Below are 17,410 nucleotides of genomic sequence, written 5' to 3' on the forward strand. Positions count from 1 at the left end.
GCCGGTGAAGTTTTCGTGTTCATCTTCGTGGGGAAAAAAAAATCTTCGTATTCGAGGAATATTCGCCCATTCCTGTGTTCGGTTCGGGCGAATATTCGTATACGTTCTTCGTGTTCGTTTTCACCAGTTTCCTAGCAGGGGTTAATAAACACATTGCCGCAGCAGCTTTGGCATCAGGATTTAAAGGTCTGTGTGTGCGACTCTATTGGTTGCCAGCAGGGGGCTCGCCTGGCATCAACCAATGAAGAACAGCTGCCCTTCATTCGTTGATGCCAGGTGAGCCCCCTGCTGGCAACCAATAGAGTCGCACACACAGACGGGTTTAAATGCTGGCGCGATACGAAGTGCTCCAAAGTGTACCTTGCCCTACAATGAAATTCACGTTCCTCCCAGGCCAAGTTGCTCAGAACAGTTGTCTCAGATTTAGACAAACACTCTGAGCAACTTGTCCTGGGGGGGAAAGTGGATTTTTTTTCATATACATACCTGGGAACTCTCCGGGTTTGACCCAGAGATTGCCGGGTGAGCGCTGCTCCGAGTCGCGGGAGCGGGGTCTTGACACGCCCTGCTCCCCGCCCATTTTTTCATTTACGTGGGGGTGTTCCCACCGACGTCAGCCGGACCGTCCAACGACATCAGCAGGACCGCCCGCTGACATCAGTGTGCAGTCCTGGCAGCTTCCCGCAAGGGAAGGCTCCGGGTAGCCGGAGCCGAGAAGTTCCCAGGTATGATTCATATAACATCAATAGAAGTTGAATAAAAGAATAATACCAATTTTACATACCGTATTTGCTCTATTATAAAACTAGGTTTTTTCCCTTATAATCTTATAATCGGGGTCGTCTTATATATACCTCAAATAGGTCTGACTATGAGACTAAGATCCAGATCCCCCGCAGCGCTGCAGGGGACCTGGATCCTCCTGTTCCCCCACCCCCCCTCAACTTACCGCTGCTTCTGAGTCCCTGGTGTGTAGCTGGGGCAGGGTGTAGACAACTTCCGCTGCAGCCAGAAGGAGATGCGGTTAGCAGCGGGGGTTGTCTGCGTCCATTGCGCATACATCGCGTATGGGGGGCATAAGGCACTTCTGTAAACAGAGTGCTCTATGAAATGCCTTTTAACCCCCTTAATGCCACTCTGCCTCCAGAAATGCCTTATACCTCCCCAAATGCCACTCTGGCATTTAGGGGGTTAAAAGGCATTATGGGGCAGAGTGGCATATAGAAGGTTAAAGGCATATCATGGGGCACAGTGGCATATAGAGGGTTAAAAGGCATATCATGGGGCACCGGTGTAGCCAATTTACGCTAGGGCCTTGTGTCTGAGTTTTGTAAGTCCGCTCCCAAACGCCAAGGACTGACAGTCTTTGGATGCTTTGCCCTGGGGTGAAACAGGTGAGTGGGTCACCAATTGCCCACTCATTCGCCTTTTCCATTTTTCAATGCTGGTGGTGGTGGTGCCAGCGTCTCTTCTCTGCCAGTTCGATTCCTGGCTACAGTCATGCCTAAAATGTCCCCCCTGGCTGCGTCTGTTTGCGGTGTGGCAACGCCTGCTATCCTCTGCCGGAGTAGCCAGCTTACGCTAGGGCCTAGTATCTGAGCTCTGGAAGTCCGCTGCCAAACGTCTAGGACTGACAGTTGTTTGGATGCTTTGCCCTGGGGTGAAACAGGTGAGTGGGTGTGTTCACATACCTGCCAACACACCCAACATTTTCGTGGACAGTCCTGCTTTTTTTCCAGTCCTGTCCCATCAAATTTAGCTAAACTAGGTATGCTAGTGCACGTAGGTAGGTATAGCTGGGTAGGGTAGCACTACAACATTAAATAAATATAATAAAGTAAATAATAATAAATATAACTTTAAAATCAAAATAAATAAACCCCCATTAAAATTAAAATTAAATTATTATTTAGACATAATACATCTTTAACCAAAACAGTGCACTGCTAATAATCTTAAACATAACCGTACATTAACGCTAAGCTATTTTTTAGTTCTTGTCCAACATTTTTCCATTTGCGTACCTGCCAACACACCCAACATTTTTGTGGACAGTCCTGCTTTTTTCCAGTCCTGTCCAGTAAAAGTTGGGTTGTTGCAAAGTATGCCATTATAAATAGGCAGCAAATGTTAGGCATGTAGGCCAAGTTCCTTGGAGCATTTGTCTAGGTCTCAGACAAGACAACTGCTCGGAGGAACTTGGCCCTCAGTTTCGGGCAATGTGTATTGTGTACACCTCGGTACGTGTGTGCAACTCTATTGGTCGTTTCGGCAGGGGGCTCGCCTGCCATCAATGAATGAAGTGCATTCTGCAGTTCTGCAATTCATTTGTTGATGCCAGACCAGCCCCCTTCCGGCGACCAATAGAGTCGCACACACGTACCTTCACGGCGCGAACGCATCTGCTGCTACTGCTGCTGCTCCGATGTGTTATTAACCCCTGCTACGCAGCCAGGAGAAAACGAAGATGAAACGAGTACGAAGAATGTCCACGAATATTCGCCCAAAAGGAGACAGGAACTGGTGAATATTCGCGGAATACGAAGATTTTTTTCCCCATGAAGACGAACACGAAGAGCCCCCTGGTGCCCAAGTCTAGTGTTTAAGGGCTTGATGGAATAAGTCACAAGTGGCCTGTGTGTCTATTAGCTATTACACAAATCACCATGACACTCAATTCTGAATTAAGAAGGGGAGGAACCCAATTTAACACAGTTAGTTTTCATTACATACTACAGAGGTATGATGCTACTGTAATTTGCCATTCACTTAGCTTTTTGTACCAGCGTGAAAGTTAAATCATGCTTAAGTTGCATAAATAGGCATAGTGCTTTGATTTCTTTCATTATATTCCCTGATTCTTACCTGTGGCTTTATGCTCAGCTAGTAATACATGTCCATATGACCCATTCCCCAATTCCCTGATGATCCGGTAGTGTTCTTTCAGCTTCATGTGTGGCATATTTATTGATGTCAAATCCATCATTTCTCGTAGAATTTGTTCATTCTCATTAATTTCATTCATGTTCATGTCACTTTGTATATTTAGCTGAAGAATAAACAGTAATAATGCTGAAATAAAACTTTTGAAAGGCTATTGATTCATTTTAATAAACTTTATGTGAATTGTGGATTAAACAGAGTATTGCATTGATTTATGAATCATTGTACTAAAACACACACACATATATATATATATATATATATATATATACATATACATACCGTATTGGCTCGAATATAGGCCGCACTTTTTCCCCCCACTTTAAGTCTTTAAAGTGGGGGTGCGGCCTATATTCGGGGTCTAGCGCCCGACGCCCGACAGGCAGCGGGGTTAGGATACAGATCCCCCGCAGCGGTGCAGGGGACCCGTATCCTACTCCCCGATACGCTCAGACAGCCTCCCCTGCCAGCACTTCCCACGGGGGGGTGCCGGCACGGGAGGTTGTCTAAGCGCATCGTGCGGACCGTCCGCACAATGCGTTTTACCTCTGCCCACCCCCGACTTACCGGAGCAGAATCCCGGGTGTCTTGGGGGGCCGGCGGGGGACATCTACGCAATACGCGTATACAACTTCCGGTGCCGGCACATCCGGCACCGGAAGTTGTATACGCGTATTGCGTAGATGTCCCCCGCCGGCCCCGCAAGACACCCGGGAGTTTGCTCCGGTAAGTCGGGGGGGGCAGAGGAGGAGAGTGGCAGCATATCTCGGGGGGGGGGGGACAGTGGCGTGGCCGCATATCTCTGGGGGGGAGGAGGACAGTGGCAGCATATCTCGGGGGGGGCAGTGGCAGCATATCTCGGGGGAGGAGGAGGACAGTGGCAGCATATGTCGGGGGGGAGGAGGACAGTGGTAGCATATCTCGGGGAGGGAGGATAGTGGCAGCATATCTCGGGGGGGGGGGCAGAGTGGCAGCATGTTTTTTTTTGGTGCTTTTTTAAAGAAAAAAACTTTTTCTTTAAAAAAGCACCAAACTTTTAGGGTGCGGCCTATATACGGGGGCGGCCTATATCCGAGCCAATACGGTATATACTAAATGAAGGGAAATTACATTTGCCCTATAAACACTTATTTTCAATTCCTTCCTCCCGTATTCTTCCCTTCATAACCTTTTTCCAACCGTTACATGATACCTCTTGGAGGGTACTCATGGTCCCTGATCCAAACTTTAACAAAATGTAAATATATATTGATCCAAAGAAAACCACAAGAGACAAAGACAAGTCTTGAGATATCTCAGGAAACATAGAAAGTGACGGCAGAAAAGAACCATTCAGCCCATCCAGTCTGCCCAACATCTGAATACTTTCCTTAGTCCCTGGCCTTATCTTATTTCTAACGGAGCCTTATGTCTATCCCATGCTTGTTTAAACGCGTTGACAGTATTGATATCTACCACCTCTGTTTGAAGGCTATTCCGTGCATCCACTAGCCTTTCAGTACAGTATTATTTCCTGATGTTAGTCTTAAGCTGAGGGGCAAAGGTTTAAAAGGATGTCCTTGTTGCGATAGTATTTCTCCTTTAAAAAAATATCTTTCCTTTTATTATGTTACTCCATAGATTCCATATGAACATAGTGTGTTTCAGTTTGTATATTGAAGATGGATAGTTGATGTACTGTGCGTTTTCATGCCAAATTGTACCATTTCGCCCATTCATCCAAATAAAATGAAAGAAAACAAATGTGAGCAATCTGAAAATCTTCGTCCGTTCATTTGTTTATTCTGTCGGCGCGGCTGCCATTTTAACTACACTTAGAGGAGGAGAATAGTACTTAGTAGAATAATTCAGGACAGTCAGTCAGTCAGTCAAACCACATCTGCCCCCAGGCTTGCTACTCTGCCCCCAAGATATGCCTTATACCCACTACCATCACGCAGATGTCCACCAGCTGCCAGAGAGGAGGGTCCAGGTCCCCTGCAGCGCTGCGGGGGGTCTGGATCTTAGTCTTATAGTCAGACCTCTTTTTGAGGTCCAATTATAAGACAACCTCGAATATAAGACAAGGGGTATTTTTCAGAGCATTTGCTTTTTAAGAATAATTCAGGACAGTCAGTTATAACCAATAAGTTATAGATAATATAATATACTACTACAACTATAACGACCAGTGTGTTATTTAATATTTCAGCAAGAAATAAAACCTTTAAAATTATTATACTTAGCTGTAAATTAGCTGCAAATTAGCTGTTACTTATCTTTGTGTGCCTGAGGGATTCTGTCAGGTAGAATACAAGAATACAAAATAAGATAGACTGGTAGTACTAGGTAGAAAAATCATATTGCCTAGTGAAAAAGCCCTAGCCTAAGCTAGTAGAAAGAAGAGATCGCTCAGGTTAATAAATTAATCTTGCTCTTAGCTGCCTGTTTACATTTTAAAATTTAAGTTTAAAATAAATGCTTAAAAGCTAAACTAGTCTGTAATAGTAATTTATTTTTTTGTGTTCAGCTAATCTTTCTTTGTAGTAATGGTGCTGCTTTGTGCCTTGTGTTAACAGAAAAGAGACAAAGTACATTTTTCAGATTTTTCTTTGTGGACCTCAGTCCATCAGTGGCTAATGTGTTCAGCAACATAAGTGCTGCATGTTTTGTTCAGCAAGCAGTAAAGCTTACCTAACTGTTTTGCTGTTAAATTTTAATTTATCTAAATTAAATTAACTTAAACAACTTCCTCTACCGTTAAAAAAAAACAAAAACACCACACAGTCCACACACATACCTACATAACATTTCTAATGGATCCTCCTTTTGGTACTAAGAAAGGCTCCATCACCACCACCAGCAGTTTTGCATCAGTTTCGCCGAGCAAGTACTTCTGTCACTATGTCCAATGCACCACCTAGTAGTAGGCCAAGCTCTCTGTCTCAGATCTTTTTTTGGGGAATTATTCGCAACAATCCATATCCAGTAAAGGCACCAATAGCAGGCAGTAGTAGTGCTGAATGTCCCCCCAGCACTAGGGTTTTCTATGGAAAACAGAAACAACAAAAAGCTGCTTTAACCCCTTAATGACAATCGCCGGTTCTGGCACGGCACGGAAAAATAAGTCTATTATGACAAATGACGTGCCAGAACCGGCACGTCTTTAAACGGGTGCAGAAAGCGATCTACGTTCGCTTTCTGCACCCAAACAGCGTTGCTGTAATGCCTCGACCTCGAGGCATCCAGCAACGCCATGATCGGCACCAGGGGCCATGTCTGGCCCCTCCCCGGGGCGTCAACAACTGCCATACATTGTATGGCGGCGGACGCCCGTTTTAAAAGCGTTTAGGAGGCGATCAACGATTTAAGGGTAGCACTAAGGCTACTATTAAAAAGGCAATGTCCAATACTGCTAGCCCAGTAGAGGTACCTTTTGTCCCCAACATCTTCATCTTCCACGAGCAGCAGCACCCTGTCTTCATTACTCTGTGAAGAACAGGAAATGCGAGGTGCCAAGCAGACTACATTTGCCCGAAAGTTTAACAGCAAGACTGAGTTGTCTTCCCAAGCTATCTCCTTCCTTTTTGATAACCCCCCCCGCAAGGCCACCACCACTTGTCCTGCGCCTGCTGTTACCACCAGTACTGCCACATAATTTCCTCCTAGTATCACCACTAGTAAGGTAACGAAGGATCCAATAGAAGAACCAGAGGCATTGTTGCCTTTGCCAGCGCCGTACCCATATGGCAGCAACTGCGTGAGCTCTCCTTGAGACAAGAAAGAAAACGTCTCGTAAGCGAAACCACGCACACAGAATATCACCGGGATATGTGGCACCGAGAGGGATATGGTGATACCCTGATCTTCGGGTTTTCACCCTCAAACCCCAGAGGCTGACCATCAAAGCAGGAGGCCTATACTATAAGAGTCGCTGCAACACACCGCGCTTGAAGCAACCACGGGGTGCACTAACCCTAAAAGCATTGACTATCCCTCCACAACACAAACAACAAATGAAAGGAAAACTACACTAGGGACACTCCCACTACAACTACGAAGAGGACTCGACATCTCTAGAGACCACACGGTGAACCCGACATTACAGGGACTGCGTGACACAAGGCCTAAGGCCTACATGCAGACAGCTCCATGACACGGCCCTCTCGGAGTCTCGGGAGACCCAACGCAAACAGAATCTTACCAAACTTGGTTGCAGATATTTGCCAAGAGGGCTGTGATGGTGGCGATACACAGCAGGAGTTACAACCTCGGGACTCATTGTTTGCCAGGGACCCGAATCACTGGAACCCGGAGGGGTGGTGAGTACCCACCTGGGAAAATATACCCACACCTGACAACATTCAGCAAGAATTTCCCTATTTGGGTCTAAGGAATAGCACTCTGGAGGCCACTGGGAAGTCATACACGTTTTATAGTACCAAACTGACGGAACAATTTGCTTTGACACTTATCGAAAATACTGAATCAAACCCGGGAACAAAAGGGATTGAACCAACATCAGGAATTTTACTCAACTGCAACAGCATAGTATGTGAAAGGGGTACGAGTGCTGACTGCTAGTAGTGGATAAAAGCAACTACTAAAACACTTCAAACCTTACCAGCTACCCAAGGGAAAAGACACCCCTTGAGGCTTTATTTCAGCTGCTTTCACTGCCCCCCCCTTTTCCCCCTCCCTATCGATATGAGAATACAATGAGGATGTGAAGCACACCAAGAAAACAAACCTCATTAACACTACTCCTGTGCCTGAACACATTTTTTTCTTTTTACATGTCCTGAAGACACCCTTGGAGAGTAGCCATCACCCCCTTATATATCTGCCACCAAACACTTGATGCCATGGAGAAATACATGAACAACTCCACAAAATCGAACACTAAACGCCACAAAAGTTGCACAAACTAGATAAAACCATTCCAACACAGAACAGAGAACCCTCACCTGAGCTCATATTGACTCCTCAAATAGAAACTCAACACTCCAGCCAATCCACTCCACAAGCAACAGAGACGGCTCTAGAAGTTACTAAAACCCTAATGCCTCTCATAGATGCACACTTTGCTAAACTTAGACAATCCATTGACAATACCATAACATCAATAAACATGAATACGTCCTGGATCAATGAACTGGAAAAAACTCAAAACGAAATGGATGACACAATAGCTGCACAACAGACAACACTACAGAGCCAACACGCAATGATAGAGGAGCTTCAAAACAAAATTGATGACCTGGAAAACAACCTCGGATTCCTTGGAATACTGGAACAAGTCTCACCACAAAATCAAGGCCAGTAATAGCAAACGGTGTTTTCACTGAAAAAGAAGTGGTTCTGCAAGCGACGTCACCTTCCAAAGGCCTTTGCCAGTGCCAATGAACCCCAATAATGAACTCCAAGTCCTTATGATATTTTTGTAAAGACAGATAGAGAGCATTTACGCATAGTGGAACTCCATCTATGCCCCAAACCACCGAGGTACCAGAGGAGAGTGAGAGGTCAAGAGCAACTGGTTTAGAGGAGTTAGGCTCTGATACTGCTAGCAGTAGTCAGACTCATCATAATGTTAGTCTCAGCTCCAGAGTAACAGGAATTCCATTTGATCTGACTGCTGCTCATCCACTCAGAGCAGTAGAAGCAGCATCCAGAAAGGCAGAGTCCAATACTGCATGTGACAGCAACATTTGGGAGCACTGAAAGTGTACAAGAAGGACACTACGGAAAAATTGTGGGAAGCAAGCAAGGGGGGGGTATCCAGTCATTTCACCAGTGCCAAGGTGAGCCATCATCACCACACTCAACACATGGCTGTGTTATTGAGGAAAGAGGCAGAAGAAAGTTGCAGTGCAGGCAGCATAGCTGGTACTACAACAAGAACTAGTATGTCTGGCACCCTCGTCAATCTCCAAACAGCAGGACGAAAAAAAAATAACCAGACTTAATGGGCAGTTCATTGCTATTGGGGGTTCATCCTTTTCCACGATTGAAGGGGAGCCTTTCACACGGCTGTAGCTCCAGAATACAAACTTTCCTCACGTTCCATTGTCCCACCCCCACTGTTTCAGTCCTGTGTTTCAACTTTCCAACGCTGCTGATCAGTGTGCACATTTCACAATAGATTTGTGGAGTGCACCTAGCAGGCAGCATGCATTTCTTTCCTTGACAGCACACTAGCCGCAGCCCACTGTGTCTAAGGAAGCTCTTGCAATAGGCTATCGTTCATTACTTCTCCATGCAGAAGTAATGGATGAAAAGCACACTTCCGAAAACATTCTGCATGCAATAAGGAAAATGTTATCACTTTTGGTGAGAGCAGAGGCAGGCACCAATGTTGAAGTAGGGGTAACTGACGGTACAAATGTGGGCCCTGTGCAGCCGTCTTATTGTGAAGTCAACAATGCCAGACGCAAAAAAAATTAGTAGCAATAGTTCTGTCACGCAGCAGGAACATTTCTGGACACTTCTAGTGTTAGTCTTGCATAGTCTTGCATCAGCGCACAACATTGGTATTGCATGTCCATTGAATATAGAGGACTGGAGAGTGGTCACTCAGCTAGTGGCAGTCCTTAAACCATTCCGGGATGTCACTGAAAATGTAAGCTCCAGCACTGCCAGTCTGGACCAGGTAATCCGAGTGCTGTCCCACCTAGGCAGCAAGATAGATGTGTTTCTTGAAAACAGTAAGGTTGTTCATGGTGGCACTCTATATCCATAGTTAGGAAGTTGAAGGATCATTTCAGAGTTTGCAACAAATGTCTTGAAATAATGCAAGCCTGTCTCTGTGATCCAAAAATTAAGGGAACCTAGCACTCAAATGTAATCTTTTTACTACCTACCGGGATCAACTGATCCAAAGGGTGAGTGACTGGCAGTGGAAAAGGGAAATGCTGTCCGAGGAGGGAGAAGTGGTACTCCTAGCAGCAGTGTTAGCAGTAAGGCCACAAGCATTGGAACACAGCTGAGTGGATCAGCTGCATTTTAGGGAGATGCGCTTGGGAGTAAAGTCGGACCCACTGACAGAGCTGAAATCAGAAAGGGGAGTAAAGCTGGTGAAATTCTTAGCTACTGGGATGAAAAGAAGAGTGTGTGGCCTGCGTAGCGGCTTCTATTATGTCTGGCAAACCACTGGTCAAAGTGAGTGCGTGTTTTCTATAACTGGAAATATACTTAGCAGCACTCAGGCATGTCACTTCATCTGATGGAGCAGATTGCCTTTCTTAAATTCAATCTGCCCAAGTTGGGGTACCAAGATCTTAATTTTCCCAAAAGTAATCAAAAATGGTAAAGGTGGTAGTTCTCCCCACTGGCTGCAGCTGTTTGTTGTGTGGCAACGCCTGCTACCTAAGCCAGATTAGCCAGTTTACACTAGGGCCTAGTGTTTGAGCTCTGAAAGTCCTCTCCCAAACATCAGGGACTGATGGTGTTTGTATGCTTTGCCAATTGCCCACTCACTTTTCCTTTCTTTTTTGATGCTGGTGGTGGTGTCACCTCTAAATCTTTTTCTTTATAGGCAGTTTATTTTTTCTGCAAATTTCCTTCCTTTCTAAAATGTCAGGCATAATGCTAAAGGTATTTCCCCCCTTCTGACTGCATCTGTTGTTGGTGTGGCCACACCTGCTACCGACACCAGGGCAGCCAGTTAACGCTAGGGCCTAGTGTTTAAGATCTTAAAGTCTGTTCCCAAAGGTCAAGGACTAAAGTGTTTGGATTTTGGGGATGAAACAAGTGAGTGGGTCACCAACTGCCTGTTCATTCACCTTTTCCATTCTCCTTTCTATTCTGCTGCTGCTTCTCTAGATCTTTTTTCTTTATAGAAAGTTTATTTTTATGCCAAATCCCTTCCTTTCTAAAGGTAAAGGTAGTTTCTCCCCTCTGACTGCATTCATTTTGTTTCATTTATGCTGTTGGCGGTGGTGGCATAAAAAAAAAAAAACCTTTTTTCCTTGTTGGCAGTTTATTTTTTCTGCCAATTCCCTTCCTTTCTAAAATGTCATGCCCAAAAAGGCCCTTGAAATGGTAAAGGTAGTTTCCCCCCCTCTGACTGCATCTGTTTGCGGTGTGGCAACGCCTGCTACCTTCCCTACAGCCAGCCAACGCTAGGGCTTAGTGTTTGAGCTCAGAGTGTTCACTCCCAAATGTCAAGGATTGACACAGTGAGGAATGTTTTGCCCTGGGGATGAAACAGGTAAGTCGGTTGCCAATTGCCCGCTCACCTTCCAATTTCATCTACTTTTTCATTAACTATTTCTTTGCAAATCTTAATTTTTACTATTCTTTTTTTTCCCATAATCCCTATGATTATTTTTAAATACATCATTAAACACACAGTGGTGCATGCACACATAACACTTCACTCAATCACTGACTCACCAAGATATATGCTTACATGCTAGTACACACAAACACACTCTCACACAAAGCATGTCATGATAAGACATAATCTAACCCACTTCCTAAACAATAATTTTCTTATGGAGACAGGATTTCAGGAAGGACCAAAAGGATGAGTTGGAATTGAGGTCAAGACCAAGACCAATAGAGTCGTTTGCATGGCCCTTTAACTCCTGATGGCGAACCTACGGATTTCGGCTTCCATTAACCCCTGCGATGCTGCTTAGATAAGGTAGGCTAGATGGGTAAGGGACCAGGGAGATTAGTAGAAGAAGACAAAGATTCTTCATGTTGTATGTCTTAGTCTTCGTATACATTTTGACGCCGCCATGTCCGTATGTTCGGTATTCGCGCTGAACAACGAAAATGCACCCTTCGTCTTGGTTTTCATGTTCGCCCGAATACGAATGCACAAGTGTAATTAAAATCACCTCCAACTATTAGAGGGGGAAGAACCTCACAAGAGTAGATGGATATCAAACTCTTCAGATGTTGTAAAAACTTGTCTTTAATATGTGTTATCTCGAAATCTATAAAACTAAAAGCAACAGTAGTGCAGTATCTTCCAGAATCATATATTCAAAATACTAAAAACACTTACAGGACATGGAGGCATAACAAAAGAGTCATGCGAACGAGCTGAGTACAAGTAAGGAAGGTTGATACAACGTCCAAAAAGTCTCAACGCGTTTCGCCGGTTAGTCCCAGCTTCTTCAGGAGAATTTAGTAGATAAAGCAGATGTTCCTTTGTTACGTATACTGATTTTTAAAGACGGTCGCGATATGGATGCCGCTTACGTGCGTTCTTCCGTCATTCATTTAGGCTATCTGGGAAAGTGCCTCGCCATACATGTGGCCATCTTCAATGAGGGCAAAGTGCCCTTTGTTACTCTTTCTCTTAGTTATGAAGAACTGCGGACGTTATGTTGTTTTTAATAATATATTTTGCGTCCGCTTTGTCTCTCGTCATAGGAGGGAAAGAAACGAAAAGCTGTCAGCAAGGACTGTCCGGATCAACTTTCATCATGTTAAGAGAGGAATCGAGCTACAGCCGGCAGAGATGTATGTGCCCGAGCCACCAGAATAGTCATTCCGATAAATAAATAAAGTTCTCATTCTATGTAAAACATGTTTGTGTTTGATTATTATAGCAGCATAGAGTCCCTCATTTTATTTCCATTATAAAGAGGTTGTAAATAAGGAAGAATACAACTCAGATATATTCTGATATTTTATATATATCCTGCGTATATTCAGATGTTTTTTACTGTACAGTATAATATATTAGTATACTCAATCAGTGAGTTAATGTATTAATACATTAATTAAATAAATAATTAAGATTAGGGCTGCAACTAATTCAGCCTCCGTTACTTACCTTCACTTCCGCTGGGGCTTCTACATCATGTGATGCTGCCACTGCATCCTAGGAGCGGAAGTGGAGGGGAGAGGTGGAAGTTGTCTGTGCGCACCAACTGACAGTGAGGGGAATACAGGTCCCCTGCAGCATTGTGGGGGATCTGGATTCTAGTGTTATAATCCGATCTCTGTTTGAGGTCAGTGTGAGAGAATGACCTGTCATACAAGGCCCCAAGGTAATCAGCCTGGCTGCCAAACAGGCATGAACTCCATTGTGTTGACTAATCCCATTAACAGGATGGCTGCCAGGGGGATATTCAGTAGCTAAAGGGGATTAAAAGTTGGGTTGTCTACACGTACCTGTTTATCAATGTTGATTTATGTTAATGAAGTTCTGTGGCTATATAAATCCATGTTTTACAACAATAAACTGTTCATTCCTGCTGTACTCAGTTCAAGGTAGTTGTATGTCTACTTATTGGGTACACATAGCAGGGTTCCAAGGTGCGCATGCTGACTGGTGCTGGAAGTGATTCCGGGGACAACAGGAGGATACTGGGTGATCTGTGAGTTACTACAGCTCTCTTGGTGAACCCGTTACAGTCAGATTATATAAGGAGAGGAGTTTTTCAGAGCATTTGCTCTGGAAAAAAAACTCTTTAGTCTAATCGATTTTTATCGATTATAAAAATCGATAGTGAAAATCGTTGTCAACAATTTTCATTATCAATTATTATCGATCTTATCGATTAGTTGTGTCAGCCCTGATTAAGATCATAGATATCATATTAAAACCAATGATTCCATAGAAACCAATAATTAAATAGTACAATCGGTATTAAATATTTAAATTATATGTTTTAACTTAAGTTATGAATAATTCATTCTATGTCTATGCCTGTGATTTTATTGTCAGCCAGGGAGAACTTCCTGCAATTATTGCAATGTCTAGAGACACTATGTTTAGGATTTTTGTTGCGTATATTACCTAAATGTTCCAGTCCTCTCACCTTCATCTCTCTGAATGTACGGACTATGTACCGCATACCGCAACTACATTCTAGGAGGTATATTAAATTTTTTGATGTACAGTGAATAAAATGTTTTATATTAAATTCTTCTCCCGTTATTGAACATTTAAAGCAGGTTATTTACCATCTCCCTGAAATTCCTAGGGTAATTTATAAAAAAAACCCAAAAAGTTTAAAATTAGATATAGCTCCCAGTGCGTTATCTAAGATAGAAAATATAGAGAAACATTTTCTATCAAACAAAACTCCCGGCTTCCACAGATGTGGAAAATGTAAGATATGTAAACTATGCCATTTACAGAATAAGAAAATAACCCCCTTTAACCGCTTGATGACAATTGCCGGTCCGGGCACATCACCGAAAATCAAGTCGATAACGACAATTGACGTGCCAGGACCGGCACGTCTTTAAACCCCATCAAATCATACATTTTTTAAAAGTAGACACCCCATGGGCATTTAATATGCCAGTATTTTAACTCTTTCCATGCGAGAATTGTTTTAAACTAATATGCTAATTTTAGGACTTGCTCACAAAAATATATTTTATATACCGTATATTCCGGCGTATAAGACGACTTTTTAACCCCAAAAAATCTTCTTAAAAGTGGGGGGTCGTCTTATACGCCGGGTACTTACCAAGCCGGAGGTTCCCACGAAGCCACCAATCTCTCTAATCACTACGCGCCGGCTATTGATGCCGAGCGCAGGGATGCCGTCATGTCCCAGCGCCAGGCATCAATTGCCGGCGCGTAGTGATGAGGGAGCAGGGAAGCCCGAGGTCTGGCACTTGAGACCTCGGCTTCCCTGCTCTCTAATCACTAGGCGCCGGCTATTGATGCCGAGCGCAGGGATGACGTCATGTCCCGGCGCCCGGCATCAATAGCCGGCGCGTAGTGATTAGAGAGCAGGGAAGCCGAGGTCTCAAGTGCCAGACCTCGGGCTCCCACAACTGGATGGAAGAAAGAAGACAGAAGATAAGGTAAGAGATGGGGAGAAAGGGACAAAGGGGGGAGAAATATATATATATATATATATATATATAAATATGTATATATATATACATATACACACACACACACTGGTGTGTGTATATATATATATATATATATATATATATACACATACACACACATACGTGTGTGTGTGTGTATATATATATATATATATATATACATATACATATACATGTGTGTGTAAAGGCCTTTACACACACATGTATATGTATATATATATATATATATATATATATATATACATATACATATACATGTGTGTGTAAAGGCAGGGGTGTGTGGTGAGGGCAGTGTATAAATGTGTATGTATGGACAGGCATATGTGTAGATATATATATAGATATATATATTATATATGTGTGTATGTGTGTGTAAGGGCAGTGCATGCATGTATATGTCAGCAAATCAACCAGCAAATCACCGGTAAGGTACATCGCTTGCCGTGATTGGCTGGTTGTTGTACGCTGGGTAGAGGGGTAGTCTTATACGGCGAGTATAGTCCAAACTCTATATTTGGACTGTAAAAGTTGGGGGTCGTCTTATACGCCCAGTCGTCTTATACGCCGGAATATACGGTATATATATATATTTTTTTTTTGCCTTTTTTTTTTTTTTAATTTTTTTTTCAACTTGAAGGTTCCCCTGATAGTGACATCAATGGGAAATTATTTTTACATTTTACAGTTTTTTACTATTTTTTTTCTAATTATTATTAATTTTTATTTTATTTTTAATTTATTTTTACTAATCACACTGTGATTAGAAAGCTGAGCTCCATTGACTTGCATGGTTGAATGCAGTACCTGTATTCAACCTGCAAGTGGAGCCAGAGTTCTCTAGAGGGAACTTTTTCGTCTTTATTGTTTTTTTTCCCGGGCTGCCGCCATCTTGCAGCTCTCTGGAGCGGTCACAGTCCATCCCAAGGTAAGTGTTTGGTGTCGCTGGATGCCTCCTGATCGAGGCATTCCAGCGACACCATTTAAGTTTAGGAGGCGATTGTTGATCGCCTCCTAAACGCTTTTAAAACGGGCATCCGTCGCCATACAAAGTATGGCGGATGTTGATGCCCCGGGGAGGGGTCAGAGATGGCCCCTTTGTGCCGATCATGTACCAAATGTGGCCTTTTAGTTCCCCCAAAAAATGACAAACCCATGCATGTGGGGTATCACTGTACTCAGAAGATGTTGCTGAACACATATTGGGGTGTCGTGTGACAGCGGCATATACCAGGAGCTGTAAATTCATACATAAAGTAGGTGTGTGTGGGAAAAATACACACACAAAAATACTACTGCAAACTTTGAAACAATGCTGGTGGTAAAATGTGTGCATGCAAAGAGTTAAAATACCAGCATTTAAAATACCCTGGGGTGTGTAGTTTTCAAAAATATATGGGTTTATTGGGCACACTGAAATGGCCCGGCTCAAAGATGTACCAAATAGGGCATGGGCATGGATCCCCAAATGCCAAAGTTCAACACTGAAAAATGCGCATGTCCCAAATGTGGCCCTTTTGCCCCCAAACAGCCAGGCAAAATCATTCATGTGAGGTATCGCTGTACTCAGGAGATGTTGCCGAACACATATTGTTTTATGATAGTGACATATACCAGAACCTGTTTATTCATACCTGAAGTAAAATGTGTGTGAAAAAACAAATGCAAAAAAATTACTACCATAAAGTTTGACAAAGGCTGATGGTAGAATAAGTGCTTGGAAAGGGTTAAAATACTAGCATTTGGAATACCCTGGGCTGTCTAGTTTTCAAAAATATATGACTTGATGGGGTAAATTGCATTGGCCGGGTTCAAAGATACCCGAAATGGCACATGGGGGGAAGAATTACCAGATTTGGAAAAAATGGCTTTGAAATAGCAAAACGCTACCTGTACTTATTGCCCCATGTGTAGAAAAAAGCAAAAAACATAAAAACATTGGGTATTTCTAAACTCAGGACAAATAGTAGAATCTATTTAGCAGGTTTTTTTTTTACCTTTTATAGATGAGTAAAAGATTTTTCAACTAAAAGTTAGTAACAGTCATTTTTTTCTAAATGTTCCACCATATTTTATACTTTTTTTAATAGTAAATAATACGATATAATCAAAACAATATCATCTAAAGAAAGCCCTTCTTGTCCTGAAAAAAACAATATCTAATGTGTGTGGGTTCAGTAAACAGGAAAGAAGAAACTTACAGCTAAACACGAGCAGCGCAGAAATGTTAAAACGGCCATTGTCACGAAGGGTACAAAAAGTAAAATCAGCCTTTGTCACGAAGGTGTTAAATGTTCAATAACGGCATGCACAGTAAGATCCCTCATGGTGAGATCGGGGGAGGGGCATGATGTGACGACGCACGGAGCGCGCCGCGTCTTGGGCTGAGCTGCGACACCCGCTAGCCCGACAGCTGGCACTGGACAGGAGTTAAGGGAGTCTCCATTGGAGGTTTCCCAGCTGACCCACGCATCTCCCTGCATCCCCCCGCTTGACATTCTCTGCTTCTGCTAACGGCTTTATCCTTCTACCCTCACCGCATCCATCTCTCACTTACCTGCTTCGAGCCGTTGCTGCACATCCTGCCTCTACTGCTCTCCCCTTGCTAGCTTCTTGGCTTCCCATCAATCCCTACCCCGCACGCCTCCTTCAGCCACTGCTCCCTCTG

At 43.4% G+C, this 17,410-nt stretch overlaps 1 protein-coding gene across 1 annotated transcript in view; it reads right to left on the minus strand.

The window, feature by feature from the left end:
- The window catches only part of LOC128469651 (serine/threonine-protein kinase SBK1-like), a 142,554-nt gene that overhangs the window by 92,914 nt on the left and 32,230 nt on the right, over positions 1 to 17,410 (minus strand). Inside the window, exon 2 of the mRNA XM_053451472.1 lies at positions 2,866 to 3,049. Coding sequence (XP_053307447.1) covers positions 2,866 to 3,049 — 184 coding nt within the window. The remainder of the gene's footprint in view (positions 1 to 2,865; positions 3,050 to 17,410) is intronic.

This window comes from Spea bombifrons, chromosome 12 (genome assembly GCF_027358695.1).
Source record: "Spea bombifrons isolate aSpeBom1 chromosome 12, aSpeBom1.2.pri, whole genome shotgun sequence".
Classification (NCBI taxonomy): domain Eukaryota; kingdom Metazoa; phylum Chordata; class Amphibia; order Anura; family Pelobatidae; genus Spea; species Spea bombifrons.